A 14,727-nucleotide genomic window follows, 5' to 3' on the forward strand; every position below is an offset into this window, starting at 1 on the left:
TGGGTGGAAGACAAATGGGGAATAGAAAAGTCAGAGATTGCCTAACCGCATTACCAACCTCTCTGGGACCCGGCGAATAACTGTATAAGCACACGCACAGATAAATTAGAAGATGCACAGCCACGCAAAGTTGATTGGCCCTCCAGAAAATGACATCTATTCATAACCCACCATCTGCAAGTGCAAATGGGACGTTCAATACGCAAGCATGGGGGAAATCGTAAATAAAGGAATCTGGGTACAAAATGTCCAGCTTTCATGTGTGTGTAATGAGAGGTGGGTGAGCAATCACGATGCTCGTTAGAGAGAAAGACAGTCGTAAAAAGACAGAGGACATTGTTTATTACATTATCCTCATTATTAATTTTATTTTCTCATCCATCCGTTCATCCACTTATCCAATCAAGCAACTTCATTCCTGTTGCAGTGAATGTTCACCTGCATCAAATTATGAATCGCATATATTAGAAAGTTCTCAGATGGTCACAGTGTGGCGATGGCCCATGACCTGCTCCAATGACACTGAAAATCGGTGGAAAATATGGTATTGTGAGTGCCACAACGATTATCCACAAGCTGAGACGGGCACAAAGTAAGTGTCAATTACAACAGCCTGATCAAATGCGCACTTGATGCTTTGTGTCACACACACATAGAGACACACACGTAATCACACAAGGAGAGAAAATTGAGACATCAACTGATTTGAAGTTCAGCCCTCAGGCGAAGGATGCAAATCACAGTCTCATTATGTATGTGTGTGTGTGTGTGTGTGTGTGTGTGTGTGTGTGTGTGTGTACTGGGGGGAAGACGAGCACAAGATTTAGTGTCTTCCCACTTCTATTACCTACTGTGTTTACACGGAGGCTTTGAGCAAAGGGAAAGGACAGAAAGAGCGATGAAGGTGCACTTGTGCGGTATGACAGCGCTTGTGTGTTGCATGCGGTATTAGACTGACTTCTCACAATGAGATTAATTGAACAGCAACATTGCATACAAATAAGACCTACTCTCCCAGAAGAATACCAACTACATGTACCCGCTCGTTTCCACGCGCACTCTTGTACCGCCTGATCAGGCATATGGGTTTTGTTCCTAGCGCTGCCCTAGGTACTTGATTTTGATCTGGGTTTTGCATTAGTCTCTTTTCCCATGTCTCCCTCTCCCTCATTTATATTTACGTGCGTCGCGTGTGAAATTTCTGTGCGGGTATCTGAAAGTCATGATATCATATTTCTTTTTTCCTGTTTACTCGACTAAGATTAACAGCGTAAAAACATTTACGACGCATTCCAGAAAACCAGCCCCGAAAAAGCCTATCTGCATTCCAGCATAACGCACCCCAAAAAACAGCAGCAACAGCAGCAGTGGTGGCAGCGTGTGAGAAAAACAATCCACAGACCTGCAGGATTCAACAGAGAGAAAACTTACAACAACACACAAATACACATGCATCCTCTCCACTGCACATGTTTAGCACACACCGTCTCAAATTTCAGGGAACCCTCAGATCCTCAGTCGTGACGGCGCAGGAACATGTGCATATGTGTGTATGTGTGCATGTGTGTGATAGTGCATGTGGGTCTTACCGGATGGCACGAAATGAAGAACTTTGTTTGCTTCCATCATTCCCTTCTCAACCCATAATCATCCTGTAGTCCTGACACTAATGAGGGCAAGATCACCTCTGCTCCGGTCTCCTCTCTCTCCCCTCCTCTCTTCACTTCTACCTCTCCCTCTCTCTCTCTCTCTCCCTCCCTCTCTCTCTCTCTGTATCTATCTTTCTTTCTCTCTCTCTCTCATTCCTCAGACATATTTAGTGAGTCAGCCTTGCCCTGCCTCCGCTGAGCTGTGACTCTGGGTCCTAAAGCCTACATTTCCTGCGTTTCACTTTGCGTACTTGATGCTTGCGGTCATAAATCGTCACGACAAACTCTGTCTAGCATTTAGCATTACTTTTGTATGAGAGAGAAGTCTATGCCATAGTCAATAAAATGTGTATTCGGATAAATGATGCATGATTTTGATACAGGTGGCGTGCCTGTATAAGATTACAAACTGATGCGACTGTAATGCCCTTTGTTTCTTTTACAATAACATATAATGTCATTCTAGAATCAAGGAAAATCATTGCATGCTAGAAATACACACCCTGTTGTGAGGTGTGGTGCTTTTGGATTGTTTGATGCTATTAATTTTGGTGTGGTGCTTCTGGATTATTTGATGCCGTTATTTTTGGTGAAGACATGTTGAAACAATGTTTCAGAGAGATTTACTGCAAAGATGGCTTCAGAAAATAGATGACACACATTATAAGTGTATTGTTCTCAGTCAGCTGTGTTTTAGAATCTACACCGTTCAACACTGTCTTTGCAAGGTGGCTATACGGTTAAATAAATGCAAGAGAAAATACAAAGTCTTTTTTTAAAATTAAACTTTAATTTTAAATTATGAAGCTAATGAACCAAATTTAAATAAAATATATTTTGCACTCTAAAAAGAAAAGATCTCCCAAAAATGTATCCTTTATTCACTCCAAACCTGTATTCTTCTGTGAAACATAAAGGAAGATATTTTGAGAAATGTGTTTTTCACGTCCATGCAATGGAGGTCGATGGTAAACAAAACTGTTTACTTACTGTACCAACATTCTTCAAAGTATCTTCTTTTGTCTCTATAAAAGAAAGTCATACAGGTTTGGACTAACATGAGGGTGAAATTTTCATTTTGGGGTGAACTATCCCTTAAAAACTATCCATTTAAGTTTGAACAGTGGCTGAATAAATTGCTGAAATTTGTGGAGAAGTAGTAAATGAAAAAAAAGAAGAAAAGAAAAAGGCAACAAAAGAAGATAGTAAACAAAAAGATGATGATAAACCAAAAGGCAAACAAAATAAGTAGAAGATCAAGAAGAAAAAGCGGAAGTAGAGAAATGTTGAAACAGATTGTGACGAGGAAGAAGGAGTAAATGAAAAAGATGACGACAAAGAAGAAGCAACAGAAAACAATGTTGAAGATGAAGAAGGTAAAGAAGAATAGAATGTTCGAGGAATTTCTAGCAAGCACTGTAATGACTCATCATTCCAATGGCTGTTTGTTTTATTTCTCTGTCGAGTGGGGTTGGGGGGGGGGGGTCTGTTTTTTATTTCAGCCCTCACAATAAGTCTTATAAAAAGTGTAGAACCCCTCTCTCCTCCCTCCATTTTGTTGCCATCAAAGGCTCTTTCTACAAAACACACCTGCTGGCAGCATGTAAAACAGTTTTTAGAGGCATGTGTGTATGCGTATGTGTGTATGCGTATGTGTGTATGCGTGTGTGTGTGGCTGGAATGTTCACACAGCTCTTGTGTAAACCCTAGACTGTATTGTGATGCACTGCTCTTTTACACTATTCAGTTATGGCCAGACAGTTTACCTCCCACAATATGACATGCAAAAAAGCGCTTGATTCGGCCACCTACGCTACCAACCATTGAACACAACGACACTACTGAAATATCATACCTCACAATCCTCATGCTGTCCGTGCATACACGTCGTCTGATTAATTCAAAAGAGACGCGGTGTATGTGGGGTGTGAAGGGTTAAATCCTGATGTGGGCACAGGATGCTGTGGGTACACAGAGTGAGGTCAATCTATGACCTTGCTATTGTCCTTGAGTTCAGCAGTTGTCCGGAGGTGCCAGACAAACACACATACAGCACAGCGAAATATTTGGGCTAGATTAGGGACGCAATGTGCATTGGCCAACAGAAAGAGATCCCTACAGCAAACCAAAGAGGGTTCTGGGTGACGCACTGCCCCCTAGTGCCCCCCTAGGGTTTCATGTTCTATCCACATTTCTACATTCTATCCACGAACCCTAAACCTACCCATCACACAAAACTTTCTGCATTTTTACATTTAATAAAAGCTGTTTTCCTCATTGGGACCAAAAAATTCCCCCACAAAGACAAGAATTTCGAATATGGCCATCTTTGTGGGGACATTTTGTCCCCATAGAATAGGGTATACGACACACACACACACACATACACACACACATGCTGTCACTTGTGTGCCCTAGACCTCACTTCCTATCTGTGTTTAACTGTGATAGCCAGATCATAAGCTTCACAGGAAATGTTTTGTTGTCTTTCTGGACAAACAATGGGTATTGGAGATTTATGGGTAGTGACTGCTGACTGTAACACTTTTAGTCATGAGGTACAACCCCAAAACGTCACTTACCATCCTTTTGCATAATTCCTAAACTATCCATTCACATTACAAACACAAGTAATTGTGTTCTAGATAAGTAAAGCTGATCATTTACTCCCAAAAAGGTTTCAGTGCATTTCAATTATTAGCAATATGTTTGACTTGCAATGTGGATAAAGAGGGGTATTTTCCAGCAAATGTCAATATTCAGCTGCTCAAAAAATAATAATTAAAAATAAATCATACAATCATTGATCTTTAACATATATTTTGACTATTTTCCTTGTAAAGTTATATGTTTTGGTTTTCTGTGATGTATTCTAGATTTTTGTTACAAATTTTGTTAATTTGTCAGAAAGGTATTTATCTTGTTATTAAGCTGGCAGACATAGATTAGGTTTTGTCGAATTTGCTAAATGTTCTTGTGATAGTCCTTGTAATATGGAAACATTATTCATTCATCAAATGTCCATTCTTTTTGTGAAAAACAAAAACCATAATAGCAAGAAAGCTTGACATTTAATGAAACATATAAAGATTACTTCTAACAAAGAGAAAAATTATTAGCAAAAAATACGTTTTTTTTTTTTTTTTTACTGTCGTTTCAATGCTTTTATTGAAGTAGCGGCAGCTATTGTCTTCTGTACTTCTGTATGGTAATCAGTAATCAGTTTCACTCAGATGTATGTGAAACTGATTACTGAAAAAGAAAAAGAAAAACATTGGGTGGGACATAATTCTATCCTTTTTATTGATTGGATGGAGGCAAATGAATTTGAGCTTCATAGTAAGAAAGGGACAGGGTTTAAGTGGAGATTGGTGAAGTCCTGCATATGTCAACAGAGAGATGTCTGTTGTTTTACCTGATGATCAAAGATTTTGATTGAGCTCACAAAAAAAAAACATATGCAGTGATGAATCATTCACAATATGAACTGAGTGATCAAGTTTTTCAAGTCAAGTCCATTCTGTTTGTGATTGGGTCTCACACTCCTTTCTGGAACCGAACCCACTGAAATATTATTATGCCCTGCAAAGGCAAAATGCACAAGATGTCAAAATGGGGTTTGTTATGCTGATATCAGCTGTAACAATGTCACAAAGTTACATTTGTCCAAATTCTTTCTTTAGTTTTCTTTGGTACATGAATTAGGGTCAAGCCAGACACCAGCTCTTTTTGAGTTTGCTTTACACACACAGAGAGATTTGTATTGTATCTCCAGGAAGAGCCAACAGTCAAACTAAGTGAACAACAAAGGGTGGAGCTTCCTTCCCCTGGACCCTCACCTAGCGTAAGTAATGTATCAGTGAGAGTCTGTCTGAGCGCATGTACACTTGCTTGTGAGAGAGAATGCATTTGCATTCACCGTGAGATTTGAGATGAGAAAAACAATAGTTATATCTAAATAGCTTGACATGCTAGAACCAAAAAAGATGCATCTAAAAAGATGTTACAATGGAGCAAAGTAGTCTGTCACAAGATTTGCTGAATTCAAAACCTAAGATGATACAATAGCAAAGAGAGTAACAAAAAATCTGAGTTACCTCACACTTGTAGTTCTTTATGAGCTCCAAGGCCAAGAGAATATGTGGGAGAAAGCATGTTATGTCTACAACTGTACAAAGGGAACTTTTCGATTCTTGTCAGGTGAACAAGAATTTGAAATGGCACCACTGCTGTGGCGATTGCTGATATTTATAGGTGTGCAATGATGCCTTAAAAAGAGGCTTTGATCAGATATCCTGATAGCTTTTGACTTCATGAGACTAACAACTGAAAGACAGCAGAATAAAAAGATGAGTCTTTATTCAGCAGTCCTTCCTTCCCTCATTACCCTAAGAGCATGATCCCAGACAGCTTATGTGAAGCTCTATTGTATAGCAAGCTATTGGGACACTCATCCTTTTTTTGCTCAGTCTTGATAAGGAGCAGAAAATACAGCTTAATCATGAAGAAAAACCAGTGAAGGTAATTATGCTGATACAAAATCATTGTTCGTTGCACATTTTTAATTTAAATGTGTTAATACATCATGACTAAATTGTTTAAAAAAAAGTGCAGATGATAAGATCAGATTTCAGTTTTCAAAAATTTATTTTTAGGAAAGTCCTAATGCAATGTCTGTCCAAATGACTGCATGTATATCACATAAACAGATTTGCATGATATATAAAATCAGATTTACATAACATATAATTCTAAATTATCCATATTTCTCTTGGGCAGCAGTTATCATTTCTGCACTCTAACTTTGTTCTTGTGTCAGTCTGGGATAACATGGACTAAACAATAGGACTGTAGCAGTGATAATGAAGTTCTGATTTCTGAAAAATGCCATATACCTTAAAATTACCATGGTAACCATACCACAATGCAACATTGTACAAAAATATAAATGTGGTAACTTGCTACCGGGCACCATCCACTTTCATAAAAAAAAATAAAGGGGTGGTTGATTATGTTACTGTTTGAGCATAAACAACATCTGCAAAGTTACAATGCTCAAAGCTCAAAGCAAAGGGAGATATTTTCTTTTAAAGAAATTGCTTTTTAAGGACTACAACAAACGGCTGGTAGAGACTACACGACATTCCTCCCGGATTAGTGACATCACTAACCCTAAAATTTACATAAACCCAGCCCCCGGGAACGCGATTAATAGATTATCATGAAAGAATATGCTAATCAATGACTTGAAGACAACTACACATAAGCTACATAAATTCATCAACTTACCATTCAGAAATGTTGTCTACATGTTTTCACTTCTTCTTTAGTCTCTCCATCTTTGTCTGACTCCAGTTTGAACATAAAAGGCTAAAAGTTTTTGAAATTTTCAGTGCATGTCTGTGTGAGGTAATCGAAGCTGCTAAGAACAAGCTGTTAAAGCTCCGCCCTCTGTGCCGGGAGCAGCAGCTCATTTGCATTTAAAGAGATGCACACAAAAATGGCACGTTTTTGCTCACCCTCAAAAAGTGACAATTTTAACATGCTATATAAAATATCTGTGGGGTATTTTGAGCTAAAACTTCACATACACATTCTGGGGACATCAAAGACTTATTTTACATCTTGTGAAAAGGGCATTATACCACCTTTTTAATTAATTAAAAACAAAAAGGCCCTTCTATTTTATGTAGCCTACATCCGATAATTTATTATGGCTTTATAGCATACCTGTCAACATTTGGTTACCAAAATACGGGAGACCTGGAGGGGGGTCGTTTCAGTTCAACTACATAAGGTTTCATGTCATCTATACACACCCCATCACCAAATCATAGAAAAATTCAGTTAAGAGAGTTGCATTCATCTTAACAATACACAATAAATCAATATACAGAAAAACAGATTTCTAAAATAAGGTAAGTACAGTTTGCAAAACTGAACAGGTGATGTTTTGTAATATTCAGTAGGGCTGGGAGAAAAAAAAACGATTCACCTAGCTAACAGTATTTCCAAATTTTTCACAGGAACTGAATATTACAAAACAACTATTGCGAAAGAGCTATATACAAAATGCACAGATTATGAATTTGCTGACTGTTACCTTAAACATAGTTTTTTTTCTGTATAGTTCTATTTTGTTAATAAATTTTGCATTCCATTTTGGCTTTCTCGTGTGTCACTATTTTTGTTGCATCCTTTTTGAGCCACGGGGCGAAACGGGTACGGATTGAAAAACCAAAGCTACTGTATGGTTTACAAATCTGAGCACAGCTGACTTTTTCTCCGGTACTTTTGGCATAGGATATTTATTTCCACGATGTATTGCTGCGATGTCAAATAGATTCCCAGGAATGAGCAATGCGCTTTCCACTTTTAAAGTTTTATTAAATAAGTAAGATATGGTGGCATTGTGACCACCTCACTTCATCTGCAAACAACGAGTACGAGCAACAAAAAACGATTGGTCACAGACACAACTCACATTCTCTTGCGTGTAACTGTAGTTTTTAAGTGTGCTGTTGGTATTTATTATGGATTTGCGTTACGTTAGGCAAGTGCTCAGCTGCATTGATCGAAAATGAAGCGGTCTAAACCCTCTGGTGCACAAGGACGAAAACAGAGAAAGGAAGAAGATAAAAAGAAAGCCCAGTATAGAGGTAAGTCTTCTCATCTCAGCCATTAAGGTGTCAAACGAAATAAATTTACTTAGTATTGTGCATCACCTAATATTGGACGTTTCATTGCTGTCACTAAGCTATCACTAGCTAGCTAGTTACTTTGCTAGTTTGCTATGTATTACTGGCAAATGTAACTTCACTGATAACCTACATGGATGTAAAGGTCAAAAGACCAGTATCTGGATAACGTATGCATGCTAGTTATGAAAAGTACAGTTGCTCTCTACATTCATTATAAATGCATACGTTCTGTTTAGTGAGTTCACAACTAACAGGTACATGCACACACAGTAACCATTATGGTGACAGTGGTGGTGTTCACCCTTCTGTACAGTTCCCTTCCAGGAATATACTAAATATATAATATGTGTTTTTTTTTTTTATTGGCCATGGCCAGATGCAGATGCACTCAGGCAATATTTGCAAAGGCCAGCACCTGCTGGAGAAATGACGCCTGATCCTTCATGTTCGCCTCTCTCTCTGAACTTTGTAAGTACAACTAGTACTATTGTTGCTGTTTTTGTTATTGTTATTATTATTAGCAATTATTACTTTTATAATCACATCACATTAATGCTACTAATTGTAATCAGTAGTATTATTTAGCCTTGTAGCAGCCTAATAGATTATTAATAATAGTAGTGGTGGTAGTAATTGTAATTTATGGTGTTTGGTGTTTTATGCCCCCAACGGCGCCTTCCAGGCTGCGAGGGGATGGGTAGGTTTAAGGTTGAGGGTAGGGTTAGCTGCCTCTAAGGAGCCATTGGGGGCTTAAAACACCATCGAGCGTAATTTATCTACTACAAGTTACATGGTCAGATAAAATGTATTTGTACAATGCAACTATGTGGTTGGATGATAGAAATGACCAAAAGCAATTGTGAAACGAACAGCATGGATGAACTATGTGTTTAAATACATAAAGCTGCAGGAGTAGGGACATCCAGTAGAAATATCCTTGAACATTCTTTGTAGCATTTGTGTATGAACAATTTATTACAGTTGATCCTTCAAGTCATAATTTGCTTGTTGAAGTGTTGGAGTGACTATAAGAGCATTTTTGTTAGTCATAATTTGTAAAATATTCTTGAACATTCTTTGTAGCATTTTTGTATGTGCAATTTATTAGAGTGTATAATTTAAGTCATAATTTGCTTGTTGGAATGTTGGAATGGAGTGACTACAAGAGTTGGAGTGACTACAAGAACATTTTTGTTTGTATAGGCTAAAGGGGACCTATAATGCCCCTTTTCACAAGATGTAAAATAAGTCTTTGATGTCCCCAGAGTGTGTATGTGAAGTTTAAGCTCAAAATACCCAACAGATCATTTTTTACAGCATGTTTAAATTGTCACTTTTTGGGCCTGAGAAAAACGCACCTTTTTAGTGTGTCCCCTTTAAATGCAAATGAGCTGCTGCTGCAAGCCACAGGGGGCGGAGCCTCACGAGCTTGCGCTCAGTGTCAGAACAATCTCATCTCATGGAAAGATGATAATATCAAAACAGAAACAGTGTTCAGTGTTCACTCACAGTGTTCATTTCGACCCGGAGTCGGACAATAATACCTACAGAGTCATGGGCGTCGGAACCATTGTATATGGGTGGGACAAGACCCACCCACTTTTTAAGACCAATGATATTGGACCCACTTACTTTTACCGTCTCTGATTCAGCGCATTTGTCTTTTCATAGCGCTGTCAGTCAAATCCAATTATTAGGGAATTCCCTAATAAATTAAACTCCGCTGAATCGCTACATTATATTTCTCAACAAGCCGCAACTGACGAAAGTAACCGCCCGTTGTACCTTTCCAGTCAAATATTGCGTTGCAAACATCAATAACAGCTTTAAATTGTCATTGCTGGCAGATGACCATGGTATTAGCGGGATAATCCACGGATAGCTGTGCATTTAATGCACGACTTGGAGGCAAAGAACCGCCCGACGTGGAGTGGAGTTTAGTTTAGCCCAGGGGTTTTCAAAGTGGGGGCCGCGGCATTCTTACTGATTGTATGGGGTGGACAGGTGTCTTTATGCAGCTAACGACCTCAAACAGGTGCATCTAATTTAGGATAATAAATGGAGTGGAGGTGGACATTTTAAAGGCAGACTAACAGGTCTTTGAGAGTCAGAATTCTAGCTGATAGACAGGTGTTCAAATACTTATTTGCAGCTGTATCATACAAATAAATAGTTAAAAAATCATATATTGTGATTTCTGGATTTTTTTATGTCTCTCACAGTGGACATGCACCTACGATGACAATTTCAGACCCATCCATGATATCCATGATTTCCAAGTGGGAGAACTTGCAAAATAGCAGGGTGTTCAAATACTTATTTTCCTCACTGTATATATATATATATATATATATATATATATATATATATATATATATATATATATATATATATAGAGAGAGAGAGAGAGAAAATAAATATTTGTGTGTGCTGTAAAGTGGTTAGAAAAAATGAAATCAGAATCGGCTTAAATCTGTATCGGCAGGTCAAACTCAATGAAAAATCGGAATCTGCCTTGAAAATTGTAATCGGTGCATCTCATCTTTCTGATTGGCTGGTATCAAACACCATCACATAATCTGATGTTCACCTAGATGTTTTATTTATTCATTTCTACATGTGCCGTGCCGTAGTATTGTCGATGGGTTCAATACGGGGGGCCTTGGCCAGAACCTAGTGGTATTTGGGGGGCCTTGGCATGGAAAAGTTTGGGAACCCCTGGTTTAGCCTACTTGTTTTAATTAAAAGGCACCAGAATAGCCTACCTGAAATGGTATTTACTCCAGTAACATTTTTCTGGGGGAGGACCCACCCACTTTTTTTTTTCTTCCGACGCCCATGTACAGAGTGTATGGAGATGGAACAGGTATAGTTTAGTTTAATTATGGTTATAACCTATTTGTCATTACTTGTATCCACTATTAATACAAGCCTGCTGTAGGACCCCATCTGAATGATGGCCAAAAATATACTGATGAGTTAATAAAGTTTATTGTACATCACATAAAAGATTGAAGCGTCAGTTTTACTCCAGAAAATCAGAGCCGAGTAAACACAGTATAAGAAGTGCGCAAGTACATAAACAAAATTTGGTAGAGTTGAGGGAGCATTTTCTTCTAATACAAAATGAATCCACCTCGTCTTCAGCGGCTGGCTCAGATTTTCGTCCAAAAGCAAAAGTGAATTTTGCATAATAGGTCCCCTTTAATAAATAATTATCAATTAACAGGGCGAAGCTCGCTATGGCAACGGGGGGTTAACTTTGGTTCAACTTTACATTTCAGGGCTCGACAATAACACTTGTTTGCTTGTCTGGGACAAGTGGTTTTTTTTGTGTTTTTTTTGAAGGGGCAAGTAAAAGATAATTGTACTTGCCCGAATGCCTGGCCTGACAAGAAGCTTAAAAATAACTAGGGAAGCATCGTAACGTGAGAACGATTCTGGTTGTATTAGCTACATTCAGTGTAAAGAGCAATTGATAATGGATAGTGTAGGCTAACGTTAGGCCTATTTCTGGTAACAAGGTCGCGCTGGCTGTCTTTTTGCGAGAGAGACTTTCTTTCGTGGAGAAATCGAAACAAATGAGTGCAATAGCACACAATTATCTCACAGAAGAAACATACTGAGGTAAAAATTCTAAATATTGAGTAAAAAATGATAGCGTATGATATAGGCTAGTTACATAACACAACCAAGGGAGCTGTTTTGCTGAATATCATCACGAAGTAGCCTATTTAAAGCTGCAGTCGGCAAGTCTGGCAGATTGGGTCGACTTAGCCAAAATTTTGAATGTTTACAACTCTCATGCCCCTCCCCCACTACCAGCGAGCACCCTCCCATCGAGGTCGTGCTCGTCAGTGCGTCACTGTGCGTGTGTACCTGATTTTCTGTGAACGCGTCCGTCTCTTCAGCATCGATCAACACCATGGACTCGGAGGTAGGCTGCCCTGGCTAATCTATCCATAGATAGCAATAACCGAGGAATTGGAAGCTTGTTAGTAGATTTTCTCTCCGCCATCACGCTTCATGCAATCTTCAGGCGAACTTCAGGCGTGTCGTGTGCATGTGATGTGATATTGTAACGTGCGCGAGGGAGGGGGGATCTGTGGCGTGTGCACGACCTGTGATTGACAGTCAGATCTCACACCCCCCTGCGCTGATTGGACCCAATGATCCGGGAGCGGTGGATTTTTGCAAAATAAATAAAGGCCAATTTATACTTCTGCGTCGGACCTACGCCGGAGCCTCTACGCTGTATGCAACGCGTTGGTTTTCATTTATACTTCTGCGTCGTTGTCCGCGTTCACGCGCTGAGGGAGCATGTGAAACCCGAGGGAGCGGTCCTAGCAGACCAATCACAGCGCTTGCGTCAGCGTAGAGTTGACGCGTTGTTACATTTTTGGAGAGGTGCACGTCAGGGTACGCCGAAGGGTACGCGCGCTACACACAGCCTACGACGTAGCTACGGCGTAAGTTCGACGCAGAAGTATAAACTGGGCTTAACACGCTTCAGGTGGAGTTAGAAGCTCTGGGTTTTTTTTCTAAAACCACCTTATTTATGTTGTTCTGTCGGATTATAGTGTCAATTTCACTGAATATGATCAAAAAAATGTTGCCGACGGCAGCTTTAATTATCACAAATGTTTATTATCATAAACAAGTAGCCTAGCCTATATATTAAGTTACTTACATTTTAGACACATTATTGACTGTTTAAGTTATATCATTTTCACCAACGAAAATAGTTCCAAAGGAAAACAACAAACAGCGCGGTGTTTTGTTACTGAATGATTATGATTTAGCGTTTTGAACGAATGACTCAGTTATTAAGAAGGTCACTTGCCGCCACCTACTGGCGGTTTAGTTTCATGTTTAAAAGTATTATTGAATTATTTAATTTGATTGGTAACAGCCCCGTTTTATTATTAGGCTATACATTAATTTATTGATCAACTGTAAGAATTTGACATGGAAGATGATGCATACATTTAATAAGGTAAAAATAAAAATCAGCGCCTTTATAAAGGTAAATAACGCCCTCGGATAAATATAAAAAATATGCAGATTTAAGTATGTAAAAGCTGATAGAACACTGATGAGAAAATTGCTTCAGAATACATTATATTTCTACCCAAAAAAAATCATCCTAGAATAAAATACTGTTATTTTTCATTTGATTATTCATTATCTGTACCTAGGCCTACCTGAAAATCTTAAAGCTGTGTTTATTTAATTGGTTTCATTTAATCTGTTTCATCTTTGTTCTATTCAATTTGATGGGTTGGGGGGATTATGGGGGTGATGGATGGCAGAGGCAGGCTAAATTCACATGAATTGTGCAGATATTAACATAAATAAATACATAATATTCAATAAAAATAAAAATGAATAAGACTTATTCATGTTTATTTTTTATTTATTTTTATCGATTGCAAAAAATGAACTAGATTAATCACACTTTTTTTTCTGTGATTAATCACGATGAATCGCCATTAAAAAAACCCGAATGTTTTTAATATATTTTATAATGTAATAATTTCACAGTTAATCTCCAAATTAATGTAGAAACAACATAAAGACAGTATATTTTAAATATTTGTCTAAAAGGTAGGAAATATACAGAAACTGAATAAAGTTATCAAACAGTTTGCACTGCATACATTTTAAATCATTTTCATCAAGACATCAGTAGCTTAATATCAATGATACTTGCCCTAAATTCATAAAAAGATGCCATTAAACAATTATTTAAAATATACTGTATTTATTTTGTTTATACATTACAGTGGAAATTGAGTCTCACATTATTTAAATTTTATTTAGGCTACACACAAAACATTTATGGCTAACATTTTTGACTTTATAAAATGATTCTCTAAAGAATTATTTCCTGGATTTTATATCACCATAGTCCCTAAATGTAAATGCAGGAAATGGGATTCAAATCGAAAACATTTTCCCCCATTTTGTGTCACCCCCCTCTTCTCAAAACAAAGTTACACCCGTGCTTTCACAATAACATAAACTTATATTTTTAACACGCAAACTCTTACAACTGTTATCGCAAGCATATTTCCTTAAATATTTGTTTTTATAAAGTTCATAAAGTTTATAAAGAAAATCACCTTGTCCCTTTAGATGCAAATATTCTTACCTTCAGCAAAGCGGTTAACAGTCACTCCCCTCATGTCTTTACCGTCTTCATCCGTCTTCATGACGTCTTTCAGTTTGGTATATCTTAAATTACTGAAATAACATCCAGGGGAATGTTTTCTGAGAGTTAGTTTACCTTTATATCCAAACTAACTAGTCAAGTTGTTCTCTTTTCTCCTGAGTGTGAAACACTGGCAGGCATATTAGCGGCGCGCGCGAGTGTA

General features: G+C 38.0%; 1 protein-coding gene across 5 annotated transcripts in view; it reads right to left on the reverse strand.

Moving 5' to 3' along the window:
• slc4a11 (solute carrier family 4 member 11) overlaps positions 1-14,596 on the reverse strand; it is a 70,999-nt gene extending 56,403 nt beyond the window's left edge. The window contains exon 1 of one of the 5 annotated variants that reach the window (XM_084093787.1): positions 14,505-14,596. In XM_084093787.1, the coding sequence (XP_083949913.1) occupies positions 14,505-14,565 (61 nt within the window). In that variant the 5' untranslated portion in view covers positions 14,566-14,596. Of the gene's footprint in view, positions 1-1,589; positions 1,794-3,504; positions 3,653-14,504 lie in introns of those variants that run through there. The other 4 variants (XM_084093789.1, XM_084093792.1, XM_084093788.1 and 1 more) reach the window with 4 other exon arrangements.
• Between the last annotated feature and the right edge of the window lie 131 nt (positions 14,597-14,727).

The sequence above is a fragment of the Abramis brama genome (assembly GCF_963993115.1).
Source record: "Abramis brama genome assembly, chromosome: 19".
Taxonomy (NCBI): Eukaryota; Metazoa; Chordata; class Actinopteri; order Cypriniformes; family Leuciscidae; genus Abramis; species Abramis brama.